This window comes from Antennarius striatus, chromosome 4 (assembly GCF_040054535.1).
Source record: "Antennarius striatus isolate MH-2024 chromosome 4, ASM4005453v1, whole genome shotgun sequence".
NCBI classification, from domain to species: Eukaryota; Metazoa; Chordata; class Actinopteri; order Lophiiformes; family Antennariidae; genus Antennarius; species Antennarius striatus.
In genome coordinates this window covers 951,152-976,751 of record NC_090779.1, presented here as the reverse complement: position 1 = coordinate 976,751, position 25,600 = coordinate 951,152, and the positions used below count along the sequence as shown (strand labels likewise).

At 45.5% G+C, this 25,600-nt stretch overlaps 1 protein-coding gene across 1 annotated transcript in view; it reads left to right on the top strand.

The window, feature by feature from the left end:
* Positions 1-22,914, top strand: part of LOC137594190 (paired box protein Pax-6-like) — a 29,293-nt gene extending 6,379 nt beyond the window's left edge. The window contains exons 3-11 of the mRNA XM_068313517.1: positions 10,342-10,472; positions 12,801-13,016; positions 13,240-13,393; positions 15,333-15,485; positions 15,788-15,870; positions 17,569-17,719; positions 18,195-18,304; positions 18,890-19,031; positions 22,829-22,914. Coding sequence (XP_068169618.1) covers positions 10,342-10,472; positions 12,801-13,016; positions 13,240-13,393; positions 15,333-15,485; positions 15,788-15,870; positions 17,569-17,719; positions 18,195-18,304; positions 18,890-19,031; positions 22,829-22,914 — 1,226 coding nt within the window. The remainder of the gene's footprint in view (positions 1-10,341; positions 10,473-12,800; positions 13,017-13,239; positions 13,394-15,332; positions 15,486-15,787; positions 15,871-17,568; positions 17,720-18,194; positions 18,305-18,889; positions 19,032-22,828) is intronic.
* The last annotated feature ends 2,686 nt before the right edge of the window (positions 22,915-25,600 follow it).

The window sequence follows — 25,600 nt, the reverse complement described above, 5'->3', positions numbered from 1 at the left end:
ACAGAACGACTCTCAGGGAGTAGAACCCCCAACCCTCCATGTCTCCTGTTGTCACATCCATCATGTTGGTGGGGGTGTTGTGTTTATCATGATGCCCCCCTCCTGCTCCTCCTCCCCACTGAGGGACATACTAACTCCCCAGTGAAGACACTGATGCCATGTTACAGGTGAGACACACCTGGTTGTTAAAACGACTGGACATGAGCTCTGATTGGCTGAGACACTCACCAGACGAACCAATCCCAACACGCCGTGTGTCACAGCGTCTGGGTCCGACCGCCGTCTGAGGGAGGGGTGTGGACCCCCCTCTGTGTCTCTGCCTCCTCACCATCACCATCACCCCCTCACCACCATCACCCCCTCACCACCATCACCCCCTCACCACCTCACCCCCTCACCTCTCACCCCCTCACCCCTCACCCCCTCACCACCTCACCCCCTCACCTCTCACCCCCTCACCACCATCACCCCCTCACCTCTCACCCCCTCACCCCTCACCCCCTCACCTCTCACCCCCTCACCACCATCACCCCCTCACCATCACCCCCTCACCTCTCACCACCATCACCCCCTCACCTCTCACCCCTCACCATCACCCCCTCACCATCACCCCCTCACCCCTCACCCCCTCACCACCATCACCCCCTCACCTCTCACCCCCTCACCCCTCACCCCCTCACCACCTCACCCCCTCACCTCTAACCCCCCCACCACCATCACCCCCTCACCTCTCACCCCCTCACCACCATCACCCCCTCACCTCTCACCCCCTCACCACCATCACCCCCTCACCATCAACCCGTCACCACCATCACCCCCTCACCTCTCACCCCCTCACCACCATCACCCCCTCACTTCTCACCCCTCACCATCACCCCCTCACCTCTCACCCCCTCACCCCCTCACCTCTCACCCCCTCACCACCATCACCCCTCACCTCTCACCCCCTCACCACCATCACCCCCTCACCCCCTCACCTCTCACCCCCTCACCACCATCACCCCTCACCTCTCACCCCCTCACCACCATCACCCCCTCACCCCCTCACCACCTCACCCCCTCACCTCTCACCCCCTCACCACCATCACCCCTCACCTCTCACCCCCTCACCTCTCACCCCCTCACCACCATCACCCCCTCACCCCTCACCACCTCACCCCCTCACCTCTAACCCCCCCACCACCATCACCCCCTCACCCCTCACCCCCTCACCACCTCACACCCTCACCTCTCACCCCCTCACCACCATCACCCCTCACCTCTCACCCCCTCACCCCCTCACCACCTCACCCCCTCACCTCTAACCCCCCCACCACCATCACCCCCTCACCCCTCACCCCCTCACCACCTCACACCCTCACCTCTCACCCCCTCACCACCATCACCCCTCACCTCTCACCCCCTCACCCCTCACCCCCTCACCACCTCACCCCCTCACCTCTAACCCCCCCACCACCATCACCCCCTCACCCCTCACCCCCTCACCACCTCACACCCTCACCTCTCACCCCCTCACCACCATCACCCCTCACCTCTCACCCCCTCACCACCATCACCCCCTCACCCCTCACCCCCTCACCACCTCACACCCTCACCTCTCACCCCCTCACCCCCTCACCTCTCACCCCCTCACCACCATCACCCCCTCACCTCTCACCCCTCACCATCACCCCCTCACCTCTCACCCCCTCACCCCCTCACCTCTCACCCCCTCACCACCATCACCCCTCACCTCGGCGTTAGCTATGAAGGCAGGAGGAGAACCTTACGGCGTTAGCTATGAAGGCAGGAGGAGAACCTTACAGCGTTAGCTATGAAGGCAGGAGGAGAACCTTACGGCGTTAGCTATGAAGGCAGGAGGAGGACCTTACGGCGTTAGCTATGAAGGCAGGAGGAGAACCTTACGGCGTTAGCTATGAAGGCAGGAGGAGAACCTTACGGCGTTAGCTATGAAGGCAGGAGGAGAACCTTACGGCGTTAGCTATGAAGGCAGGAGGAGAACCTTACGGCGTTAGCTATGAAGGCAGGAGGAGAACCTTACTGCGTCAGCTATGAAGGCAGGAGGAGAACCTTACGGCGTTAGCTATGAAGGCAGGAGGAGGACCTTACGGCGTTAGCTATGAAGGCAGGAGGAGAACCTTACGGCGTTAGCTATGAAGGCAGGAGGAGAACCTTACGGCGTCAGCTATGAAGGCAGGAGGAGAACCTTACAGCGTTAGCTATGAAGGCAGGAGGAGAACCTTACAGCGTTAGCTATGAAGGCAGGAGGAGAACCTTACAGCGTTAGCTATGAAGGCAGGAGGAGAACCTTACGGCGTTAGCTATGAAGGCAGGAGGAGGACCTTACGGCGTTAGCTATGAAGGCAGGAGGAGAACCTTACGGCGTTAGCTATGAAGGCAGGAGGAGAACCTTACGGCGTCAGCTATGAAGGCAGGAGGAGAACCTTACGGCGTTAGCTATGAAGGCAGGAGGAGAACCTTACGGCGTTAGCTATGAAGGCAGGAGGAGAACCTTACGGCGTTAGCTATGAAGGCAGGAGGAGAACCTTACGGCGTTAGCTATGAAGGCAGGAGGAGAACCTTACGGCGTCAGCTATGAAGGCAGGAGGAGAACCTTACGGCGTCAGCTATGAAGGCAGGAGGAGAACCTTACAGCGTTAGCTATGAAGGCAGGAGGAGAACCTTACAGCGTTAGCTATGAAGGCAGGAGGAGAACCTTACAGCGTTAGCTATGAAGGCAGGAGGAGAACCTTACAGCGTTAGCTATGAAGGCAGGAGGAGGACCTTACAGCGTTAGCTATGAAGGCAGGAGGAGAACCTTACGGCGTTAGCTATGAAGGCAGGAGGAGAACCTTACGGCGTTAGCTATGAAGGCAGGAGGAGAACCTTACAGCTTAGCTATGAAGGCAGGAGGAGAACCTTACAGCGTTAGCTATGAAGGCAGGAGGAGAACCTTACGGCGTTAGCTATGAAGGCAGGAGGAGGACCTTACAGCGTTAGCTATGAAGGCAGGAGGAGGACCTTACGGCGTTAGCTATGAAGGCAGGAGGAGAACCTTACGGCGTTAGCTATGAAGGCAGGAGGAGAACCTTACGGCGTTAGCTATGAAGGCAGGAGGAGAACCTTACGGCGTTAGCTATGAAGGCAGGAGGAGAACCTTACGGCGTTAGCTATGAAGGCAGGAGGAGAACCTTACGGCGTTAGCTATGAAGGCAGGAGGAGAACCTTACAGCGTTAGCTATGAAGGCAGGAGGAGAACCTTACGGCGTTAGCTATGAAGGCAGGAGGAGAACCTTACGGCGTTAGCTATGAAGGCAGGAGGAGGACCTTACAGCGTTAGCTATGAAGGCAGGAGGAGAACCTTACGGCGTTAGCTATGAAGGCAGGAGGAGAACCTTACGGCGTTAGCTATGAAGGCAGGAGGAGGACCTTACAGCGTTAGCTATGAAGGCAGGAGGAGAACCTTACGGCGTTAGCTATGAAGGCAGGAGGAGGACCTTACAGCGTTAGCTATGAAGGCAGGAGGAGAACCTTACGGCGTTAGCTATGAAGGCAGGAGGAGAACCTTACGGCGTTAGCTATGAAGGCAGGAGGAGAACCTTACGGCGTTAGCTATGAAGGCAGGAGGAGAACCTTACGGCGTTAGCTATGAAGGCAGGAGGAGGACCTTACAGCGTTAGCTATGAAGGCAGGAGGAGAACCTTACGGCGTTAGCTATGAAGGCAGGAGGAGGACCTTACGGCGTTAGCTATGAAGGCAGGAGGAGAACCTTACAGCGTTAGCTATGAAGGCAGGAGGAGAACCTTACGGCGTTAGCTATGAAGGCAGGAGGAGGACCTTACTGCGTTAGCTATGAAGGCAGGAGGAGAACCTTACGGCGTTAGCTATGAAGGCAGGAGGAGGACCTTACGGCGTTAGCTATGAAGGCAGGAGGAGAACCTTACGGCGTTAGCTATGAAGGCAGGAGGAGAACCTTACGGCGTTAGCTATGAAGGCAGGAGGAGGACCTTACAGCGTTAGCTATGAAGGCAGGAGGAGAACCTTACGGCGTTAGCTATGAAGGCAGGAGGAGAACCTTACAGCGTTAGCTATGAAGGCAGGAGGAGAACCTTACAGTGTTAGCTATGAAGGCAGGAGGAGAACCTTACGGCGTTAGCTATGAAGGCAGGAGGAGAACCTTACAGCGTTAGCTATGAAGGCAGGAGGAGAACCTTACGGCGTTAGCTATGAAGGCAGGAGGAGAACCTTACGGCGTTAGCTATGAAGGCAGGAGGAGAACCTTACGGCGTTAGCTATGAAGGCAGGAGGAGGACCTTACAGCGTTAGCTATGAAGGCAGGAGGAGAACCTTACAGCGTTAGCTATGAAGGCAGGAGGAGAACCTTACAGCGTTAGCTATGAAGGCAGGAGGAGAACCTTACGGCGTTAGCTATGAAGGCAGGAGGAGAACCTTACGGCGTTAGAGGAGCAGTGGAGTCAAGAAGAGAAATGAAGACTGAGTGAAAAACCAGAAAATGTTCTGGAGATGAACATTAACATTTAAATAAGACGTTTGTTTTGAAGGATCCCATGAGGTCCAAACTGGTCCCAGCAGCTGTTACTGGTGTGTGAATGTGTGTGAATGGTTTCCACTGCTGTCACCGCCGAGTGAACGTCAGTGTGAGAGGGTGAATGCATGAGGCGCTGAGTCGTCAGTCAGACCAGAACAACACTATAAAGATTTGATGCTTTCTTACATCAACTGGGGGTCATGACATCAATCATTAATGTTTCAATGCACACGTCTGACTGGGTTTTCTGTTGGATGGGTTGTTTTCGTCAGATGAGTAACTAGATTGATTTACTGTCTGCTGAAAGCACATGTCACATTTAGTAGTAACTCTGACAACAAACTCAAACATGTATTGATTAGGTGATCAACCTGATCATCTATCTCTATCTCAGAATAGAACACAGATCTCAGAAGATCAACAGGAGTGAATCTACGGAGAAGCACAAACATGAAAACTTACTTTCACATTCAGTTAAACCTAAACTGGTTACACAGAAACTATTTCACTCAAACTTCTGCTTTTTTTTTTTATTCTTGACTTTACTGCACTCTCAAAACGTCTTACTGTCCCTGAACACAACACTGAGCAAACACATGTAGCCTGTAGATCAAACTCAAGGCCCGGGGGCCACATGTGGCCCTCCACATCATTTGATGTATCACACGAGAGCAAAAAAGATCAGAGTGTCTAAAAATAAATAGGACAAGTGTGTTCTTTGACCAAAACTACATTTCCCACAATGCAGTAATTCAGACCACAAACGTTGTGAACTAAGTTAATGTCCTAACTTGTGTCTGATGTTATTTTTCTTTATTGATTGATAGTTTGATCCTTGATTGATGGAGTTCTGTGGGTTTAATAACCTGACAAATGAAAAGGATTTATGTTAGAACAGAGAAACAAACAAACATGTTTTTTCTGTCTAACTGTAATGTTTGGAACTAGAATCAGTCAGAAATTCAGTTATTTAACATTAAGGAGTAGTTACATTTAGTTACATTACACTGAGTTACATTTAGTTACATTTATTAGTTACATTAAGGAGTAGTTACATTTAGTTACATTACACTGAGTTACATTTAGTTACATTTATTAGTTACATTAAGGAGTAGTTACATTTAGTTACATTACACTGAGTTACATTTAGTTACATTTATTAGTTACATTAAGGAGTAGTTACATTTAGTTACATTACACTGAGTTACATTTAGTTACATTTATTAGTTACATGAAGGAGTAGTTACATTTAGTTACATTACACTGAGTTACATTTAGTTACATTTATTAGTTACATTAAGGAGTAGTTACATTTAGTTACATTACACTGAGTTACATTTAGTTACATTTATTAGTTACATTAAGGAGTAGTTACATTTAGTTACATTACACTGAGTTACATTTAGTTACATTTATTAGTTACATTAAGGAGTAGTTACATTTAGTTACATTTATTAGTTACATTAAGGAGTAGTTACATTTAGTTACATTACACTGAGTTACATTTAGTTACATTTATTAGTTACATTAAGGAGTAGTTACATTTAGTTACATTACACTGAGTTACATTTAGTTACATTTATTAGTTACATTAAGGAGTAGTTACATTTAGTTACATTACACTGAGTTACATTTAGTTACATTTATTAGTTACATTAAGGAGTAGTTACATTTAGTTACATTACACTGAGTTACATTTAGTTACATTTATTAGTTACATTAAGGAGTAGTTACATTTAGTTTCATTACACTGAGTTACATTTAGTTACATTTATTAGTTACATTAAGGAGTAGTTACATTTAGTTACATTACACTGAGTTACATTTAGTTACATTTATTAGTTACATTAAGGAGTAGTTACATTTAGTTACATTACACTGAGTTACATTTAGTTACATTTATTAGTTACATTAAGGAGTAGTTACATTTAGTTACATTACACTGAGTTACATTTAGTTACATTTATTAGTTACATTAAGGAGTAGTTACATTTAGTTACATTACACTGAGTTACATTTAGTTACATTTATTAGTTACATTAAGGAGTAGTTACATTTAGTTACATTACACTGAGTTACATTTAGTTACATTTATTAGTTACATTAAGGAGTAGTTACATTTAGTTATATTACACTTGAGTCGAGACATTTCCTGTATCAAAGAGTTTACGAGAATAATAACATAACTAATTAATATCATTATTAATTAGTCATATAATGACCCTAACCTTAACACGCAGTCATTTCAACTGTAACCATAATTCTCACAAAAAAAGAAAAACATCATCTAATCATAAATCATAAGTGATTTGAAGTGATTAATGTTAATATAACACTGATCAGTGTTAATATAACACTGATCAGTGTTATATTAACACTGATCAGTGTTATATTAACACTGATCAGTGTTATATTAACTATATTAATGTTGACATGGATTCAGTCTTTGAATGAAGGAGCTGATTTAAAGGGAGCTGCTCCTGTGTGTGTGTGTGTGTGTGTGTGTGTGTGTGTGTGTGTGTGTGTGTGTGTGTGTGTGTGTGTGTGTGTGTGTGTGTGTGTGTGTGTGTGTGTGTGTGTGTGTGTGTGTCTCAGAGGGCCCTCAGCCAAATTGACTCCATATGTCTGTCCATTAATTGTGTGTCAGCAGTGGGGGCTCCGTGGCGGCCCCCGGGGACCGGGTCCTGTGATTAACATTTCTACGGCCCCTGAACACACAGTGAACATGAAGTGAGGCAGCATGGGGGGGGGGGGGGCAGCATCTTATAGCAGGGCTGTGACTCCTCTGTAATTGAATTAACCGGGCGCGGGGGGTGAGGCGTGTTGGGGGGTAAACTCACCGTGATTCAGGTCATACATGTGACTCTGCTGAGGGAGGGGGAGTCAGAGATTCTTAAAACAAACCAGTAAGTTTACGCCTGAAGAACACTCTACATTCACAAAGATGTCTGTGCTCTTGAGATAATTTTGTTTCACTGAAGAAATGAATCTCATGAAGAAAATGGAAGACTTATGACAAGATGAGAAATGTAACAACACTTTAAAATGTTCTCTAGTCCAACAACCAACAGAATCTATTTATTAGAGGTTATCAGAGCTGTCTGCTCACTTGTCTGTTATGTAAATTCAAAGAGATGAAAAGGGTAAAGCAACGTGAAATATAGATAAATAGTGCAACCAGTCACACTTTGGACTGGGACAAACATTATATAACATTAAAAAAATGTAAGTCCTCAAACAATAATGAGACGAGACACAAAAAAACAGTTAAAACAGAATTTGATCGAAGATAGGCTCAAATCCAGGCCCCGCCTCTGGTAGACAGACAGCCAGTCAGTCATTTTACTGAGAAGATCTGTGACACTGAAATAAAACACACAGAAACATCATGTCAGGCCCTGGTCCTGATACATTCATTAATACAAGACGTATTATATCAACCACAGTTGTTATTAACTCCACACAGTCCAACAGTAACGAATGGCTGCCAGCTCAATGCTAACATAATATGGAAAATCCCATTGACGGGCTAGTGCGTTAGCATCGGTAGCGTGATTAACTTTTTCATACACACAGTGAACCCAAATGGGACGTTATAACTAGTTGGAAAATCTGATGTAATTGTTGTAAATTACTAACAAGCCCCGGGGGAAACAAACCAATCAACTGACCTCTATCACTTCTATTAATTGTTTACTTTCACAACTGCCATAATCTTGTGATAATCTGGTCATAAAAACATTTATACAACACCTCCAGTAGCTCCAGACATGAATTAATTATCCACTAAACCTTTGGAATTCAGAATAAATACTATGGGTTGTCTGAAAACGATGTTACCTTCAAATCTCTTTGTAAATCCTCCGAGGTAAAGTGTTCATGAAGACCCTGGGGTCCTGGGTCATGTTGACCCGGTTTCTCCTGCTCTCCATCTCCTTCCTATCTTCTCAGAGGTATTCTGAAGAACCACAGGTCCTGGTCTTTGTGTCCTGTTGTGTTGACACAAGCGTTCACCTCACAGGTAACCAGGATATTTATAGAGTTAATCGTGTCGTGGATTACATTGTTTCTTATGGCTGCCAAGCTATGTTTGGCCCCAGTGACGTATGACGACCAAAGGGATGATGCGTCGCCTAAAAAAGTTATTTTTTCTTCTATTTTTCATAATGATGAATAACATATACAGTATGTCACTTAAAATTAACTTCACTGTCCCTTTAAGTTAGACATTTACTAAAGACTTATGGGTTGAGGGTACCCACACCCCAAATCTGTCCGTTCTTTCCAGTCATCATGAGATGAAGACGCTGGAAAACCTTCATGAACAGCATGAATTAATGAGGGGGTGTTTGTTTCTCTGCACAGAGAACAGAAGGTGAACATTTCCATGTCTCCACCCTGAATGGAGAATCTGGTGAATCCTCTGAGAGAGAGTGTGTGTGTGTGTGTGTGTGTGTGTGTGTGTGTGTGTGTGTGTGTGTGTGTGTGTGTGTGTGTGTGTGTGTATGTGTGTGTATGTGTGTGATTTATTAATGTCCCGTTGAGAGGTTTATAAATGTGCAGTATGCCCCCCCTCAGTGCCATTACCAGACAATAGACGATTGATGGAGTGTAAATCCCTGCTTAACCTGCAGACACACACTGTCCTCTGCTGCTGGGGAAACGTGTCAGATCAGCAACATGCTGACCACTGAACACACACACACACACACACACACACACACACACACACACACACGCACATAAAAAATATATACGTATATACAGTATATATATATATATATATACCACACGCGATTAACAAATTCCGCGATCAAGCGACAGAGTATTTCTCCTATTATTTCCTTTAAGTTAAACGTTTCTGACCCCCCCATATTAAACCACCTTCTATCTGTATTACCTTTAAAACACTCTGATAGACTGTTTAAAGCACTTTTGTGCTATATATATATATATATATATATATATATAAAATGTGCCTAGTTTGTGTGTCTCCTCCTAATCCTTAATACAGAATTCTCACGAGAGGATTGTGATTCTGGTTGTCTCCAGGTTGTCTGGCCTCCTCCCACCTCCAAAAACATGCAGCTTAGATGAATCGATCATCAAATTGTCCATAGGTGTGAATGTGTACAGGTGCACATGTAGGTGTGGCCCCGCGATGAGCTGGCATCTCATCCAGGGTGTTCCCCACCTCTCCCATCTTCACTCCATCTTTACCTCTGGATGTTCTTCTTACTGACCTGTTGCCCTCCGCAGGTGTTTTATTTCACTATTTTGCATCTTTTCCAGTATTTGTTGCCACTTAAAATGTGTTGATGGTAAAAATCTCAAAGTGGGCAGATCAGGCCAACGGAACAATGGTTCAGTGTTTCCCCCAACACCCCAGCTGTAAAACACAGCTACTGTAAAAGTGAGTCCACCAAAGTATTTCATGTGTTCAACTCACATAAAGACAGGAAACAATCAGCCCCCTTTAAACCTCCGTGTTCCTGCAGTGAAGAGGATGGTTCTGGTCTCTCCTCATCACCGCTGCACTGTGATCCATGTAATCCCTCTGTGTGCCGTGTTCACCTGCATGTGTATGAACACGCTATTGAGTTCATTGTGGCTGGACTTCTCCCTGCATTAGATTTCATTTGACAGCTTTCAAAATGTCTGAATTAACTTTAGTCTGAATAAAGCTCTTATCCTCTGTGTGTGTGTGTGTGTGTGTGTGTGTGTGTGCGTGTGTGTGTGTGTGTGTGTGTGTGTGTGCGTGTGTGCGTGCGTGTGTGCGTGTGTGTGTGCAGGTCACAGTGGCGTAAACCAACTGGGAGGTGTGTTTGTTAATGGGAGACCCTTACCCGACTCCACCAGGCAGAAGATCGTGGAGCTGGCTCACAGCGGAGCTCGACCCTGTGACATCTCCAGGATCCTGCAGGTGAGACCATCCTGCTGCTGACAGCTGACACCAACACATTCGTTTGGTTCACAGGTCTCAGCCCTGGACAGGACTGCAGTGATGGAGTAGGGGTCCACCTGGGTCAGGTTATGCTGAGGCTGTGTGAGTTCTGACTACGGTCTATTGGAGTCCTGTGGATTCCAGCATCTCTGGGTGCTGTAGGACACTTCTCATGTTCTCGTTGCTGGAGGACACTTCTCATGTTCTCATTGAGCTTTTCTAAAAGAGTAATCATCTGGTTTTCAGTTTTAACACAGACTGACAGTCAGAACTAGACGTCTATCTGGACGTCTATCTGGACGTCTATCTGGACGTCTATCTGGACGTCTATCTGGACGTCTATCTGGACGTCTATCTGGACGTCTATCTGGACATCTATCTGGATGTCTACCAGGTCGTCTATCTGGACGTCTATCTGGACGTCTATCTGGATGTCTATCTGGACGTCTATCTGGACGTCTACCAGGTCGTCTATCTGGACGTCTATCTGGACTGGAGGTCTACCTCCATCTCAGATCTTCCACAAAGTGTCTCACAGTGGTCATTCTGATCAATGTGTCACATCTCGGGTCTAATAGTTAGTTTTCTTTCTATTAACATCTCATATCATTCCAGATCCTGTCTCTTCTTCTATCAGTTCATTCCCTACACCTGCCGTCTCCCCACACACCTGCAGCCACTCCCCAATCTGTCTCCACCCTACATATGCCGGCTCAGCCTTCTGCTCTCTGTCAGATTGAGTGTCGCCCTGACTCTCCTGCCTTTGACTCCTGCCTGCTTTTCTGATAGACCCCGCCTGTTTCCCCGACCCTGCCTTTCGTCGACCCCTGATCTGATTCGTCTGCCTGGTTTGCAGATTGTTTCGTGCCTGACCCTACCTGATTCCGGACTCTACCATTTGCCTGTCGTTTATTGGATACTTCTGCCTATCGGACTGATTATTTTGGAACTTGACCCCTGCCTGTATCATTAAACCCTCTTTTGAGACTTTGCCCACCTGATACTCTGTTGTGCTTTTGGGTTCTCCCTGCCAGTCGTGTTCTAGCCTTGACACAATGCACCTTACATTGCATTGATCAGACCCACATTGCTTGTGTCCACCTGTTGGTCAAATAAGAAGGTGTGGTCAGTATTTGGTGGCTCACTGCCACCTTGAGGCAGCAGAAGGTGACTGCAACACTGACCAACAAACAGTTCAAAAGACAAAGCAAAGGTTCTGTGTGACTGGTCTGGTCAGGTAGGTATGAGCAGGTATGAGGCTCCTGCATGAACATGGATCAGCATGGGTTACACACACACACACACACACACACACACACACACACACACACACACACACACACTGATCAGCTCTGGCCTCATCTCAGTTTGCCTCCTCACCCATGATCTACTAACACTGTGACTTACAGACTCACATGTAGTTTGGCATCAGGGTTTACCAGATGACGGCTGTTGACTCCAAACTGTGTAGAAGAACCTTTCTGGAGAGACATTGAAATGGTCGTCATAGTAACATTGCCAAATAGTTTTAGTGCACATATAACATACTGGAAGGTGGTGCAAACTCTCTCCTCCTCCTGCTCCTCCTCTACCTCCTACTCCTCATTTCCATCTGTTAGTCATAGAGTTGTTGATGAGACACATAACAGAGACCAGCCTATGTAGTGACTTCGTAGTGAGCTGTGCATTGTTTCCTGTTTGTTGAGCCAATGGACCACAGACTTTCCACGTCAGACGGATTAAAACGGGGTCATTATTTTCCTTGGCACCGGCGTTGTTCACAATGCCGCCTGCTGCTGATACTGCCGTGGGGGCTGCTGGTGACATCATTGGGATTTATTCACAACTGAAGGCACACAGAACCAGCATGGTGACCATGAAGCTCATCAAGAGAATGCCAACCAAAGCAAAGGGTGGCTACTGAGAAGTTAGGGTTTTTTTGTTTACTACATGTGTTTACTACATGTGTTTACTACATGTGTTTACTACATGTGTTTACTACATGTGTTTACTACATGTGTTTACTACATGTGTTTACTACATGTCCATAGTTTTGAGGCCTTCAGTGGGAATCTACACTGTAGTCATGAAAATAAAGAAATCCATTATATGAGAAGGTGTGTCCAAACCTTTGATGGTTGTGTACACACACACACACACACACACACACACACACACACACACACACACACACACACACACACACACACACACACACACACACACACACACACACACACACTCCTTTCATTTATTTGTTTTAGAATTGTTAAATAATGCATGTGATTCATGTCTTTTTGTGTGCAGGTGTCTAACGGCTGTGTGAGCAAGATTTTGGGCAGGTACTACGAGACGGGCTCCATCCGTCCCCGGGCGATAGGTGGGAGTAAACCTCGGGTGGCGACTCCAGAAGTGGTGGGAAAGATCGGTCAGTACAAGAGAGAGTGTCCCTCCATCTTTGCCTGGGAGATCAGGGACCGGCTGCTGGCTGAGGGCGTCTGCACCAACGACAACATACCCAGTGTGAGACCTGTTGACCGCCCAACTTGTGTTGATGTTAGCTCACGACTGAAATGACTGACATGTAACATCTGCACATTGACGTTATCAGCACTGACCTCTACTGTGGTATGGAGATGAAATGGGACCCTTTTATTGCGGGCCCCTACATATCTTAGTAGTTGTAGTTTTGACGATGTTCTTCAGACTGTGGACACTAACCCCTCACACGTCCGCTCACCTCCAGGTTTCTTCTATTAACCGAGTCCTGAGGAACCTGGCCAGTGACAAACAGCAAATGGGAGCTGAGGGCATGTTTGACAAACTCAAGATGCTCAGTGGACAAACCACGTGGGGGGGGCGCTCAGGGTGGTACCCCGGGACGACGCTCACGACCACCGGTAAGACTTCATAACGGTGGTTCTACCCCAGTAGATGTACCGTCACAACCACTGCTCCTCCAGCAGTTTGGAGCATAAGAGGATATAAGTGATTAGTTTAGGGGTTAGCAGAAGCTAATTCACATGCTACTGTTTTCACAATCAACTTTAATGAAAGACAATTCTCAGCTAACATCATCAAGAACATAAAAAGAGCTCGGCTTCGTCCAGTGAGTCGTCCAACTGGGTAACCGACTCATTCATGAAGGGTTCAGCCCAGTAGAGCTGTACTCATGTATGCATGCTAACATTAGCTCCAGCACCAAATGTTAGCTCTAATGCTGACTTTAGCAGCAGTTCTGCTCCAGATGAACCAATACTGGCTAGGCTATCAAGGAGGAGTCTCTACCTGGTGTCCAGGTGCTTCGTCAGGTCAGAGGTCATCTTGGTCACTGCATCAATTGGACAACAGGTATAACAGCGTCTCTATTGGTCTGTCAACACTCATTACGATAAGAAAAGAAGGTATCGTCTGATCAAGTATGAGTGTGTACTCAGTAGAACACATAATGTGATCAAACAGGCTGGGCTGGAGGTTCCAAGTCAAACCGGTCCCAGTAGGTCCAGTTAGGAGACATGACTGCTGATGATTCTTCAGGATGTTTGTGTTCACTAACCAAGAGTCACATTATGTTGACTTTGTATCTCAGGTAACTTTCAAGTCTGTAGTTTATTTCACAGATCATTGTATCAAATCATTATTATACAGCAGCCGTAGTAAACTGAGTGAACCGGCCGTAATATAATCTAAATTCATGGAACGCATTGTATGGAGTTGACCCGAGCAGCTTTGTATTCCTTCAGTGTGTGTGTGTGTGTGTGTGTGTGTGTGTGTGTGTGTGTGTGTGTGTGTGTGTGTGTGTGTGTGTTTGAGGGCCTCATGTGCTGCTCCTCCTCCGGCGCCCTGGGATTACACGGTCCTGCCGACCATCACAGCCGCTCCTCTTCATCGGTCTGCAGCGTGTTTGTGCCGGCGTGAGCGTGTGTGCGTAGGGGAGGGAAAAGGGGCGTCTGCTCTCATTTGTGTCTCTTTCTGCCTGACTGCTTGTGACAGTGAGCAATGGCTTCATTCTGTTTTGCAGTCTCTGTCTGCTGGGGATAATGAATAATTAGGCTAGCACCACAAATAACATCGGTTCCACAGGGAGCCGGAGTCAAGCTAACGCCTGCTCACATCACAGGTTGGAGCGCTTCAGTCTGAAGGATCTGTGATTTAATTGTGACCTCTAATATACCTGCTAGACCATACAGTTCTTATATACAGTTCAACATACTGTATTGAATTAAACATACATTTCATTACTTTTTGTCTTATTTTTGCAGGTTATTTATGCATTTATAAATAAAAATAATATAATATAGCATCAAATGAAAGTCCTCATCAGTTGTTTTAGAATGTCTCACCAAAGAATAATAATGGAATAATACTGCAGCTGCTGTTTTATCTGCTAACGTCACCCATGCTGAAACCTGGTGATATTTTATTGTGTAAAATATTGACTGATAAAAGAAAAAGTTACCTTATGAAGAGAAATTTCAAGTTTTTATGAACATTTTTTGAATGAAATTTTTCTGTGAAATTATCAATGCATGTGGCATTATTCCTGTTTACAATGATCAATTTGTCCACTTAATGTCTGAATGAGAAAATGACAAATATTTCTTAAAGTATAAAAGTTTGAAATCTGTGATTTGTCAGATGCTCCACTCATACATGTGGTGATCTGTTAGCTGGGTTTCATTTAAAGCACTGGTTGTTTTTTAGCCGTGCACTCAAGTATGATGGGTGGACGGACGGAGCTCCAGTGTCCAGGACAGCTAGCCGTAGCTCAGAGCATCTGGTGGAGGGTGTGGACGGTGACATGTCTGTGATTCCTCTGGGTCGTCTCTCCTTGTGCAGAGTGTCCACAGGCCGACGGGGGAGGGAAAGCCCTCACAGTCAGTTCAAACGGTGAAGACTCGGAGGAAACACAGATGAGGTTACAGCTCAAGAGGAAACTACAGAGAAACAGAACATCTTTCACTCAAGACCAAATAGAGGCGCTGGAGAAAGGTAACTAGTCACCTGTAAAGGTACATACACACCATGATCCTCTCTACCAACATACACACTTATATCTGCCAATGCAGTTTGTTCATGTTTTAAAACTCAAAGGGGACACTTTGCCACCCCCCCAAAAAAAAAAAAAAAATTCACAGTTTGCTCACCTTCATGCTAATAAAAGAATGACAGCCTGTATAGGACACAATGACGGTGGAGTGTGGACAGCATGTCCTCATTCTGCCTGTGTGTTGACACATAGCAGACACAGCACATCTGGCGCTGTTGGGTAATAACTGACTGTGTCGCTCCAGAGTTTGAACGGACTCATTATCCGGATGTGTTTGCCAGAGAGCGCCTCGCCAACAAGATCGACCTTCCAGAGGCAAGAATACAGGTAGAACCTATGACTCATTGTTCTACAGCGTTCAGCACACACTGTGTGCAACAATAATGTATATTACATAAAAACACTATCGCTACTTAACTAAGATAATGTTCCCTTAAACTATTGTCTTATGGTTTACATGAGAAGAGTCTACAGTGGCAGACATTGCTTGATAATATTATGGTCTATAGATGTCAATATTTGGTCTGCAGATTGTAAAACTATGTTCTGTAGATTGTGATATTATGGTCTGTAGACTGTGGTATGGATTGTGATCAAAGTAGGAGTTGTGTTGAGTGTAGAGGGTTGTTGGGTTGTGTAGAGGGTTGTTGGGTTGTGTAGAGGGTTGTTGGGTTGTGTAGAGGGTTTGCTGGGTTGTGTAGAGGGTTGTTGGGTTGTGTAGAGGGTTGTTGGGTTGTGTAGAGGGTTGTTGGGTTGTGTAGAGGGTTGTTGGGTTGTTTAGAGGGTTGTTGGGTTATGTAGAGGGTTGTTGGGTTGTGTAGAGGGTTGTTGGGTTGTGTTGAGGGTTGTTGGGTTGTGTAGAGGGTTGTTGGGTTGTGTAGAGGGTTGTTGGGTTGTGTTGAGGGTTGTTGGGTTGTGTAGAGGGTTGTTGGGTTGTGTAGAGGGTTGTTGGGTTGTGTAGAGGGTTGTTGGGTTGTGTAGAGGGTTGTTGGGTTGTGTTGAGGGTTGTTGGGTTGTGTAGAGGGTTGTTGGGTTGTGTTGAGGGTTGTTGGGTTGTGTAGAGGGTTGTTGGGTTGTGTAGAGGGTTGTTGGGTTGTGTTGAGGGTTGTTGGGTTGTGTAGAGGGTTGTTGGGTTGTGTAGAGGGTTGTTGGGTTGTGTAGAGGGTTGTTGGGTTGTGTAGAGGGTTGTTGGGTTGTGTAGAGGGTTTGCTGGGTTGTGTAGAGGGTTGTTGGGTTGTGTTGAGGGTTGTTGGGTTGTGTAGAGGGTTGTTGGGTTGTGTAGAGGGTTGTTGGGTTGTGTAGAGGGTTGTTGGGTTGTGTAGAGGGTTGTTGGGTTGTGTTGAGGGTTGTTGGGTTGTGTTGAGGGTTGTTGGGTTGTGTAGAGGGTTGTTGGGTTGTGTAGAGGGTTGTTGGGTTGTGTAGAGGGTTGTTGGGTTGTGTAGAGGGTTGTTGGGTTGTGTAGAGGGTTTGCTGGGTTGTGTAGAGGGTTGTTGGGTTGTGTTGAGGGTTGTTGGGTTGTGTTGAGGGTTGTTGGGTTGTGTAGAGGGTTTGCTGGGTTGTGTAGAGGGTTGTTGGGTTGTGTTGAGGGTTGTTGGGTTGTGTAGAGGGTTGTTGGGTTGTGTTGAGGGTTGTTGGGTTGTGTAGAGGGTTGTTGGGTTGTGTAGAGGGTTGTTGGGTTGTGTTGAGGGTTGTTGGGTTGTGTAGAGGGTTGTTGGGTTGTGTTGAGAGTTGTTGGGTTGTGTAGAGGGTTGTTGGGTTGTGTAGAGGGTTGTTGGGTTGTGTAGAGGGTTGTTGGGTTGTGTTGAGGGTTGTTGGGTTGTGTAGAGGGTTGTTGGGTTGTGTAGAGGGTTGTTGGGTTGTGTAGAGGGTTGTTGGGTTGCGTAGAGGGTTGTTGGGTTGCCATCCAGTCTGTTACTACAAACCAAATCCTCAGACTTTCAGACATCTTTTCACACGTAGACTGGAGGAATTGTAGTCTTTTATTTTTCATGAGTGACTTTTTCTCATCTGCACTTTATCGCACAGGTTTGGTTTTCCAACAGACGAGCAAAGTGGAGAAGAGAGGAGAAGCTGAGGAATCAGCGTCGTCAGGTGTCCAGCTCCTCCAACCACATCCCCATCAGCAGCAGCTTCAACGCCAGTGTTTACCAGCCGCTGCCCCAGCCGGCAACACCAGGTACCAGGGCAACACCTGTCGAGAGTTACTAATTACATCACAGTGACAGGGCTGCCTGGTAAATGTTCAGGGATAATGGAACATACATGTGATCTACATACACATACTTGACCAAGAGGCTGGACTTAGCTTGAAACACTGCTTTTCAAATGTGTGGAACAAATATTTGGAGCTGAACACACAAAAACTGGAAATCGCTTCAAATCTTTCCAGTTTCTTCATTTTACTTTTTTTCTGAAAATGTCTTTTGCTGTTTTGAAGACATTGGTTAAAGTGTTGGATTTGCCTCAGTACACCAAATAAAATCTCATCATCACGCCTGGTTAAAGTTAGCTGTTGCTGGTGTTAGCTCTATTGTTGTCTCATATCAGACATCATGAATGTCCCGGACCAACCGTCCCCGTGGGGGATAGTTGTTTTATGTTAATCCTGGGTGTAACTAAACCTCTCCATCTCCATCCCTACTTCTCTCTAGTGTCCTTCTCATCAGGATCCATGTTGGGGAGATCGGATCCAGTTCTATCAAACAGCTACAATCTGCCAGCCATGCCCAGCTTTAGCATGGCTACTAGCCTTCCAATGCAAGTAAGATTATTTTAGAAGCCAGCAAAAAAAATGCAATGAATTGCTAGAGATAATATTTTCACGTGTCAGCATCTTTCTGAGCGTCAACACTATTCCATGAATGTGTTGACTTCTGATTGGTTGGACTACTGTGTGGGGACCATTCATGAACGGCTAACAAAGGGAAATTAGTACCGTTATATCCCTCTTAGATATGTGGAGTTTAGCATTAAAATGAGTTCAATAGTAATAAAAGTCACAGCAGTATTGGAATAAAAATTCAAAATTAACTTCTATTTTATTTAGTCAAATTGCATTTTTGAGTGAAAGTTGTTTGACTGTGTTTTCACCAGACATTAGAATGAAAGGTTCCTGTGAGATGCTGTGAGTCACAGCTGGACACAATCTAGAAGAGCCTGCAGATTCATTTGACATACTTCTGTGCTGTTTTTTTAATGTACATGTTCATAAATATTTGTGTGAAGTTCTCAGAAGGTTAAAATGATGGCATAAAAATTACCACCAGCTTTTTTGGATCCCATCTGGTGGAGGATGACCCAACGGGCTGTTAGAGGATGTCGTTCTAATACTCATTCCTGCTTCCAGGGCTCAAGCCAGACCTCATACTCCTGCATGCTGCCCAACAGCACCACTGTGAACGGGAGAAGTTATGAGACGTATACTCCTCCACACATGCAGCATCACATCAACAGCCAGACATTGACATCTTCTGGAACATCATCAACAGGTAGGACGCTGCAGATGTTGGATGTGAGACGTGGCTCAGCTCCTTCTGCTGGACGACAGGAGACGCTTTGGAGCAATGAGACAGGAGGGACGTGAATCAATCAGCCTAATATCCTAAGACACACCACATGATGACCACCGCAGGGCATCTGTGGTGACCCTCAGGGGTTATGGGATAGGCTAGGCTAGGCTAGGCTAGGCTAGCTTGTGATGAATGTGTGGTGGAGACTCATATGAAACAAGAGCCAGTCGATCCCCCAAGGACATTGTGAAAATGTGATCTCTGCATGTGGATTCATTATGTACCCATTTGAGCCTTAAATGTGTATAGAGCTAAATACTGTGTGTGTGTGTGTGTGTGTGTGTGTGTGTGTGTGTGTGTGTGTGTGTGTGTGTGTGTGTGTGTGTGTGTGTGTGTGTGTGTGTGTGTGTGTGTGTGTGTGTGTGTGTGTGTGTGTGTGTATATATATATAGTACATCAACGCACGCGACTTCACCTCATCGCAGATTTCTGGTCGTCAGTCACCTGATACCGTTCTCGCATTCTATTGGCTGACGGCATCCTGAAGTGTTCTACGTTCCGTGAGTCTCAGACTTCCGTGAGACACGACAGTGCTTTAAACAGTCTGTCAGAGTGTTTTAGAGGTAATACAGATAGAAGGTGGTTTAATATCAGGATGGGGGGGTTCAGAAACATTTAAATTACTGTAAATAATAAAATAAATAGATCATGACTGCTATTGCGGATTCCTTAACCGTGTGTGGTTCCTGGAACGCATTGACCAAAAAGACCGAGGGCGCACTGTATATGAAACGTACATCTCATCAAGGACAATATATAATTTAAATTTAATTTTAAAAATCTGCAATGTAGTGAAGCCACACATCTTGACGCACACATAAACGAGAGATTACTGTAATACGTACCAATAAACCTCCGAAAAAGATGAAAAAAATGGAAGAAAAACCAAGTGACAAGAAGTGCTTTATTGACTAAAAACAATCAGAAGTTAATGGGGAAAAAAGACAGATATTACTGTGGATGTTGCAGATAAAGATGCAGAAGAAGCCGAGCAAAAAACCAGCAAAAATAGGAAAGTATATGAATTAAAGGCAAAGAAAACTATTATGTGAAAAGCAAAAGTGGAAAGAAAAACTGTATGACATCTTTAATTTGAAAATTGTTGTTTAAATGACTGCCAGGCTTTAACATTTTGTTAAAGTAATATGTAATTTGACTCTTTTCTTTTTAGCTAAACAGTAATGATGTTATTAATAGAATTATTAAAATTAACAGTTTGTTTAGTTTTTATATTGTACTATTGACTAAACTCAATCCTTGCGTACGCTTCTACCGTGTATTCTGTTACTACTTTGGGATGTATAAACGTCATGTTGGGATGAACACATTCTTCTTGAAGCGCATCCCAGGGATGCACTACTTTCTGGAGGTTCAATGAACTCTCTCTGTGTGTGTGTGTGTGTGTGTGTGTGTGTGTGTGTGTGTGTGTGTGTGTGTGTGTGTGTGTGTGTGTGTGTGTGTGTGTGTGTGTGTGTGTGTGTGTGTGTCCCCACCTACATATTTGAATAAGCTCACTTGAAGTCTCAAGTTGTCACCAACTCCACCCACTACCTGTCAATCAAGCACCCAACCAATCACGGCCATCTACCAGAAGGTGTGTTAGGAGCAGACATGCCTCTGGTGGACTCCAGCTCACATCATCTAGAGTCAGAACTGTTAACAATGTTCATGTTCAGAGCAGAGAGTCCAAACAGCAGAACGACACAGAAAACCCCCATTAGTGAGTGAAATGGCCGTACTCCTGTATGCAGTCAGTAACCAATCTATGGCCAAACAACAAGGACTCATCATCAGGCCGTCCAGTTGTTTCTGCTGCAGGCTCTGTTGGGTTTATTAATGTTCCTCCGATGGAGACGAGCTGGCTATCGACTTTAAAGTGCGTCTGTGTCTCAAGGAAGTGCGCTGCGTTCTGAGACTCACGGAATGCAGCGGATGCTGTCAGCCAATAGCATGTCAGCCAATAGCATGTCAGCCAATAGCTGTCAGCCAATAGCATGTCAGCCAATAGCATGTCAGCCAATAGCATGTCAGCCAATAGCATGTCAGCCAATAGCATGTCAGCCAATAGCATGTCAGCCAATAGCATGTCAGCCAATAGCATGTCAGCCAATAGCATGTCAGCCAATAGCATGTCAGCCAATAGCATGTCAGCCAATAGCATGTCAGCCAATAGCATGTCAGCCAACAGCATGTCAGCCAATAGCATGTCAGCCAACAGCATGTCAGCCAATAGCATGTCAGCCAATAGCATGTCAGCCAATAGCATGTCAGCCAATAGCATGTCAGCCAATAGCATGTCAGCCAATAGCTTGTCAGCCAATAGCATGTCAGCCAATAGCATGTCAGCCAACAGCATGTCAGCCAATAGCTTGTCAGCCAATAGCATGTCAGCCAATAGCATGTCAGCCAATAGCATGTCAGCCAATAGCTTGTCAGCCAATAGCATGTCAGCTAATAGCATGTCAGCCAATAGCATGTCAGCCAATAGCATGTCAGCCAATAGCATGTCAGCCAGTAGCATGTCATCCAATAGCTTGTCAGCCAATAGCATGTCAGCCAATAGCATGTCAGCCAATAGCATGTCAGCCAATAGCTTGTCAGCCAATAGCATGTCAGCTAATAGCATGTCAGCCAATAGCATGTCAGCCAATAGCATGTCAGCCAATAGCATGTCAGCCAGTAGCATGTCAGCCAATAGCATGTCAGCCAATAGCATGTCAGCCAATAGCATGTCAGCCAATAGCATGTCAGCCAATAGCATGTCAGCCAATAGCATGTCAGCCAATAGCTTGTCAGCCAATAGCATGTCAGCTAATAGCATGTCAGCCAATAGCATGTCAGCCAATAGCATGTCAGCCAATAGCATGTCAGCCAATAGCATGTCAGCCAGTAGCATGTCAGCCAGTAGCATGTCAGCCAATAGCATGTCAGCCAATAGCATGTCAGCCAATAGCATGTCAGCCAATAGCTTGTCAGCCAATAGCATGTCAGCTAATAGCATGTCAGCCAATAGCATGTCAGCCAATAGCATGTCAGCCAATAGCATGTCAGCCAATAGCATGTCAGCCAGTAGCATGTCAGCCAGTAGCATGTCAGCCAATAGCATGTCAGCCAATAGCATGTCAGCCAATAGCATGTCAGCCAATAGCATGTCAGCCAATAGCATGTGCGTACGGTATCACGTGACTACCTACTAAAGATCTGCGATGCAGTGAAGCCGTACATCTTGTAGTGCGAACAAGCGATGGATTACTGTACTTTGAAATGTGATTATAATTACTTCAGGTGCCGTTCAGAATATCTGACCTTTTGGACTGGTTGCCTCAAAATGTGTCTGAATCTCACGTTGCACCTAAATGCCCCATGTCCATGTTGAAATGGAAAACTGGTAATAAACACTGATAATATGTTCCAATCCCACATATCTGAAGGGCATGCTAAAAAATAACCATATACACTAAAACAATATATACTATTATATATAATTCAATTAAAAATGTATTCAATAAATTTGATCTTTTTGCTACAAATATTTTTGCACCCAGGAGAACTAATCAGTCTAACTATTACTTAAATGAAAGGTCCACATTGTCCAGGACCAGTTCAGCTTAACTGTTATACGTGGGCCAATTCCAGTACGGAGTCCTGATGGCTGAACTGCTTTAACCTTTAACCTTTGTTGAACCACACCTTCTGATGACTCGTCTTCCTCCTAGGTCTCATCTCCCCTGGGGTCTCAGTTCCAGTCCAGGTTCCTGGAGGTGAAGCAGACATGTCGCAGTACTGGCCACGCCTGCAGTGATGCGACGCTTTCTGGGAGAACCTATCAGCAGTAACAGTTGTAACAGGAGCGTTTGGACCCTGGAGACGGACCAACAGCTGGAATGTCATTGGCTGACGCAGACTGCACTGCAGGATATGAAGACACATAAAACGTTCAAACCAAAAGTTGGAGACAGCCAGCACAAAGGCAATGGAGTCTCTTCTAGCTTAAAGGCTAACATTAGCCTGTTGGGCTGCTAATGGATCAATGGTTCACCTCATCAAAGCCTGGCTGCTGAGGACATGAGGTGCCTGATGTTCTCATGACCTCCATCGAGGTGAACTATCCTCTGGAGACAATGACAGGAAGCACCTGTTCAGTGTGCATTCAGACACACCCTGTGGAAGACAATAACTACATGTTATGTGACGGTGATGCGTTTGCACCAGAAACAAAGGTGTTCACTGGACGACAAAGGGAAGAACTGGATGAAACTTGAAATGAAGTGTCTGCTGTGAATTGTTCTCATCAGCACACACACTGAAACGTGTATAGAGCTACAGAACGTAGATTCTGATGAAATGTGTTTGCTATAGTACAAACTTTTTTATTGATATAATCTGGTAAATGGCATGGGCTTTGACTTTAAACAGAAAAACATTCATTCTAGGAGGGGTGAGGGTGGTTGTGATGGGTCTGTGATGGGGTCCTCACTTCATTTTAAAGGTCCCAGGGCCAGAAATCCAGATGAACAAACGCTACAGTCTTATAAACAATGAACATGTATTGTGTCTGGGTGTAAGATGTAACTCTGTTTTTAAATCCTACATGTGAAGTATTTGTCCTCTGCACTGATCAGGGAGGGTTTCAATAATAAACTTATTTCAATGACATGTGTTTCATTCTGTAATTATTAGTCTGCTCTGTCATGTGTTACCCCCCAAGAGAGGGAAAGAATGAATAAATAATTCATTAACAAGATAGAAAACTAAAATAAGTAAGATCATAGTTCTAGACTCATCTGAGCTCAACATGAATGGACCATTTACTCCACCTCTAAGGGTCAGCACAGACACTCCTCAGCGTCCAGAGCCGTGTTCAGTCTTCTGTCATCACCACAGATCAGGGTGAACGTCGACTGACTGGTGAATGGAGAGACTCGCCTGTGGCTGAGCAGACTGATAGTGTCCACATCACTACAGATGTTATCACAGGACATTTAGCAATCTCCCAATACACTTTGCTCTCTGCTGTAATGGAGGCAGATTGGACTGAGGTGACAGAGCCAGACTAGGCCCAGTTCATGACCCCCCTGTGAAGAACGATAACAAGACTCAAGTTTACCTGGATTTCACAAATCAGGGTTAAAAAACTCAGAGTTTTGACTAAACCTGCTTTGTGAAATGGACCCCTGGGCTTCAACCTGGACCCCGGCGTTGGGGAAGGTCTTTCCATCAAGTGCTAGGTGGTCGAGCCATCAACCATGGATCGCAGCTGGACACAACCCAACAGTCACATGGGTGTCCTCCAGTGGTTCTTGTCCCTTGCTGATAAAACTGAATTTGGGAATCTGGAATGTAAACTCACAAGTCCTTGTCTAGACCAGGTCTAGACCTTCTTCTGAAATCCCTTAGTTGAGCTAATGTTGTTGTTGTTCTTCTTCTCCTTTGGGCCTTTCCCTTCAGGGGTCTCCACAGCCAATCAGTGTCCTCCATCTAACCCTGTCTTCTCATCCTCTTCTCTCACACCAACTACCTTCATGTCCTCTTTCTCTACATCCATAAACCTCCTCTTTGGTCTTCCTCTAGTATAGCTAATGTTGTTAATTGGTACAATGTGACTTCAATTTGATCTTGTTCACGTCCCTACATGCCACATAGGGTGAAGCCTTTTGACATAACAATGCTGTAGTCAGTATTCAGAACTTTCAGTAGAGTTTCAAACAGGCACAGTGTGGTCAGCACAAAGAGCATGATCCTAGGATCACTGGGTCCTTCTGCTGCTGGGCTGGTACCATGGGCTGTTATGACATACGGTATGTATGTATGACACACACACACACACACACACACACACACACACACACATACACACACACACACACACACACACACAGAGACACACACATACACACACACTCACACAGACACACACACACACAGACACACACACAGACAGACAGACAGACACACACACACACACACACACACACACACACACACACACACACACACACACAGACAGACAGACACACACACACACACACACAGACAGACAGACAGACACACACACACACACACACAGAGACACACACATACACACACACTCACACAGACACACACACACACAGACAGACAGACAGACACACACACACACACACACACACACACACACACACAGACACACACACAGACACACACACACAGACACACACACACACACACACACACACACACACACACACACACACACACACACACACACACACACACACACACACAGAGACACACACACACACACACACACACACACACACACACAGACACACACACACACACACACACAGAGACACATACACACACACACACTCACACAGACACACACACACACAGACAGACAGACACACACACACACACACACACACACACACAGACAGACAGACACACACACACACACACACAGACAGACACACACACACACACACACACACACACACACACACACA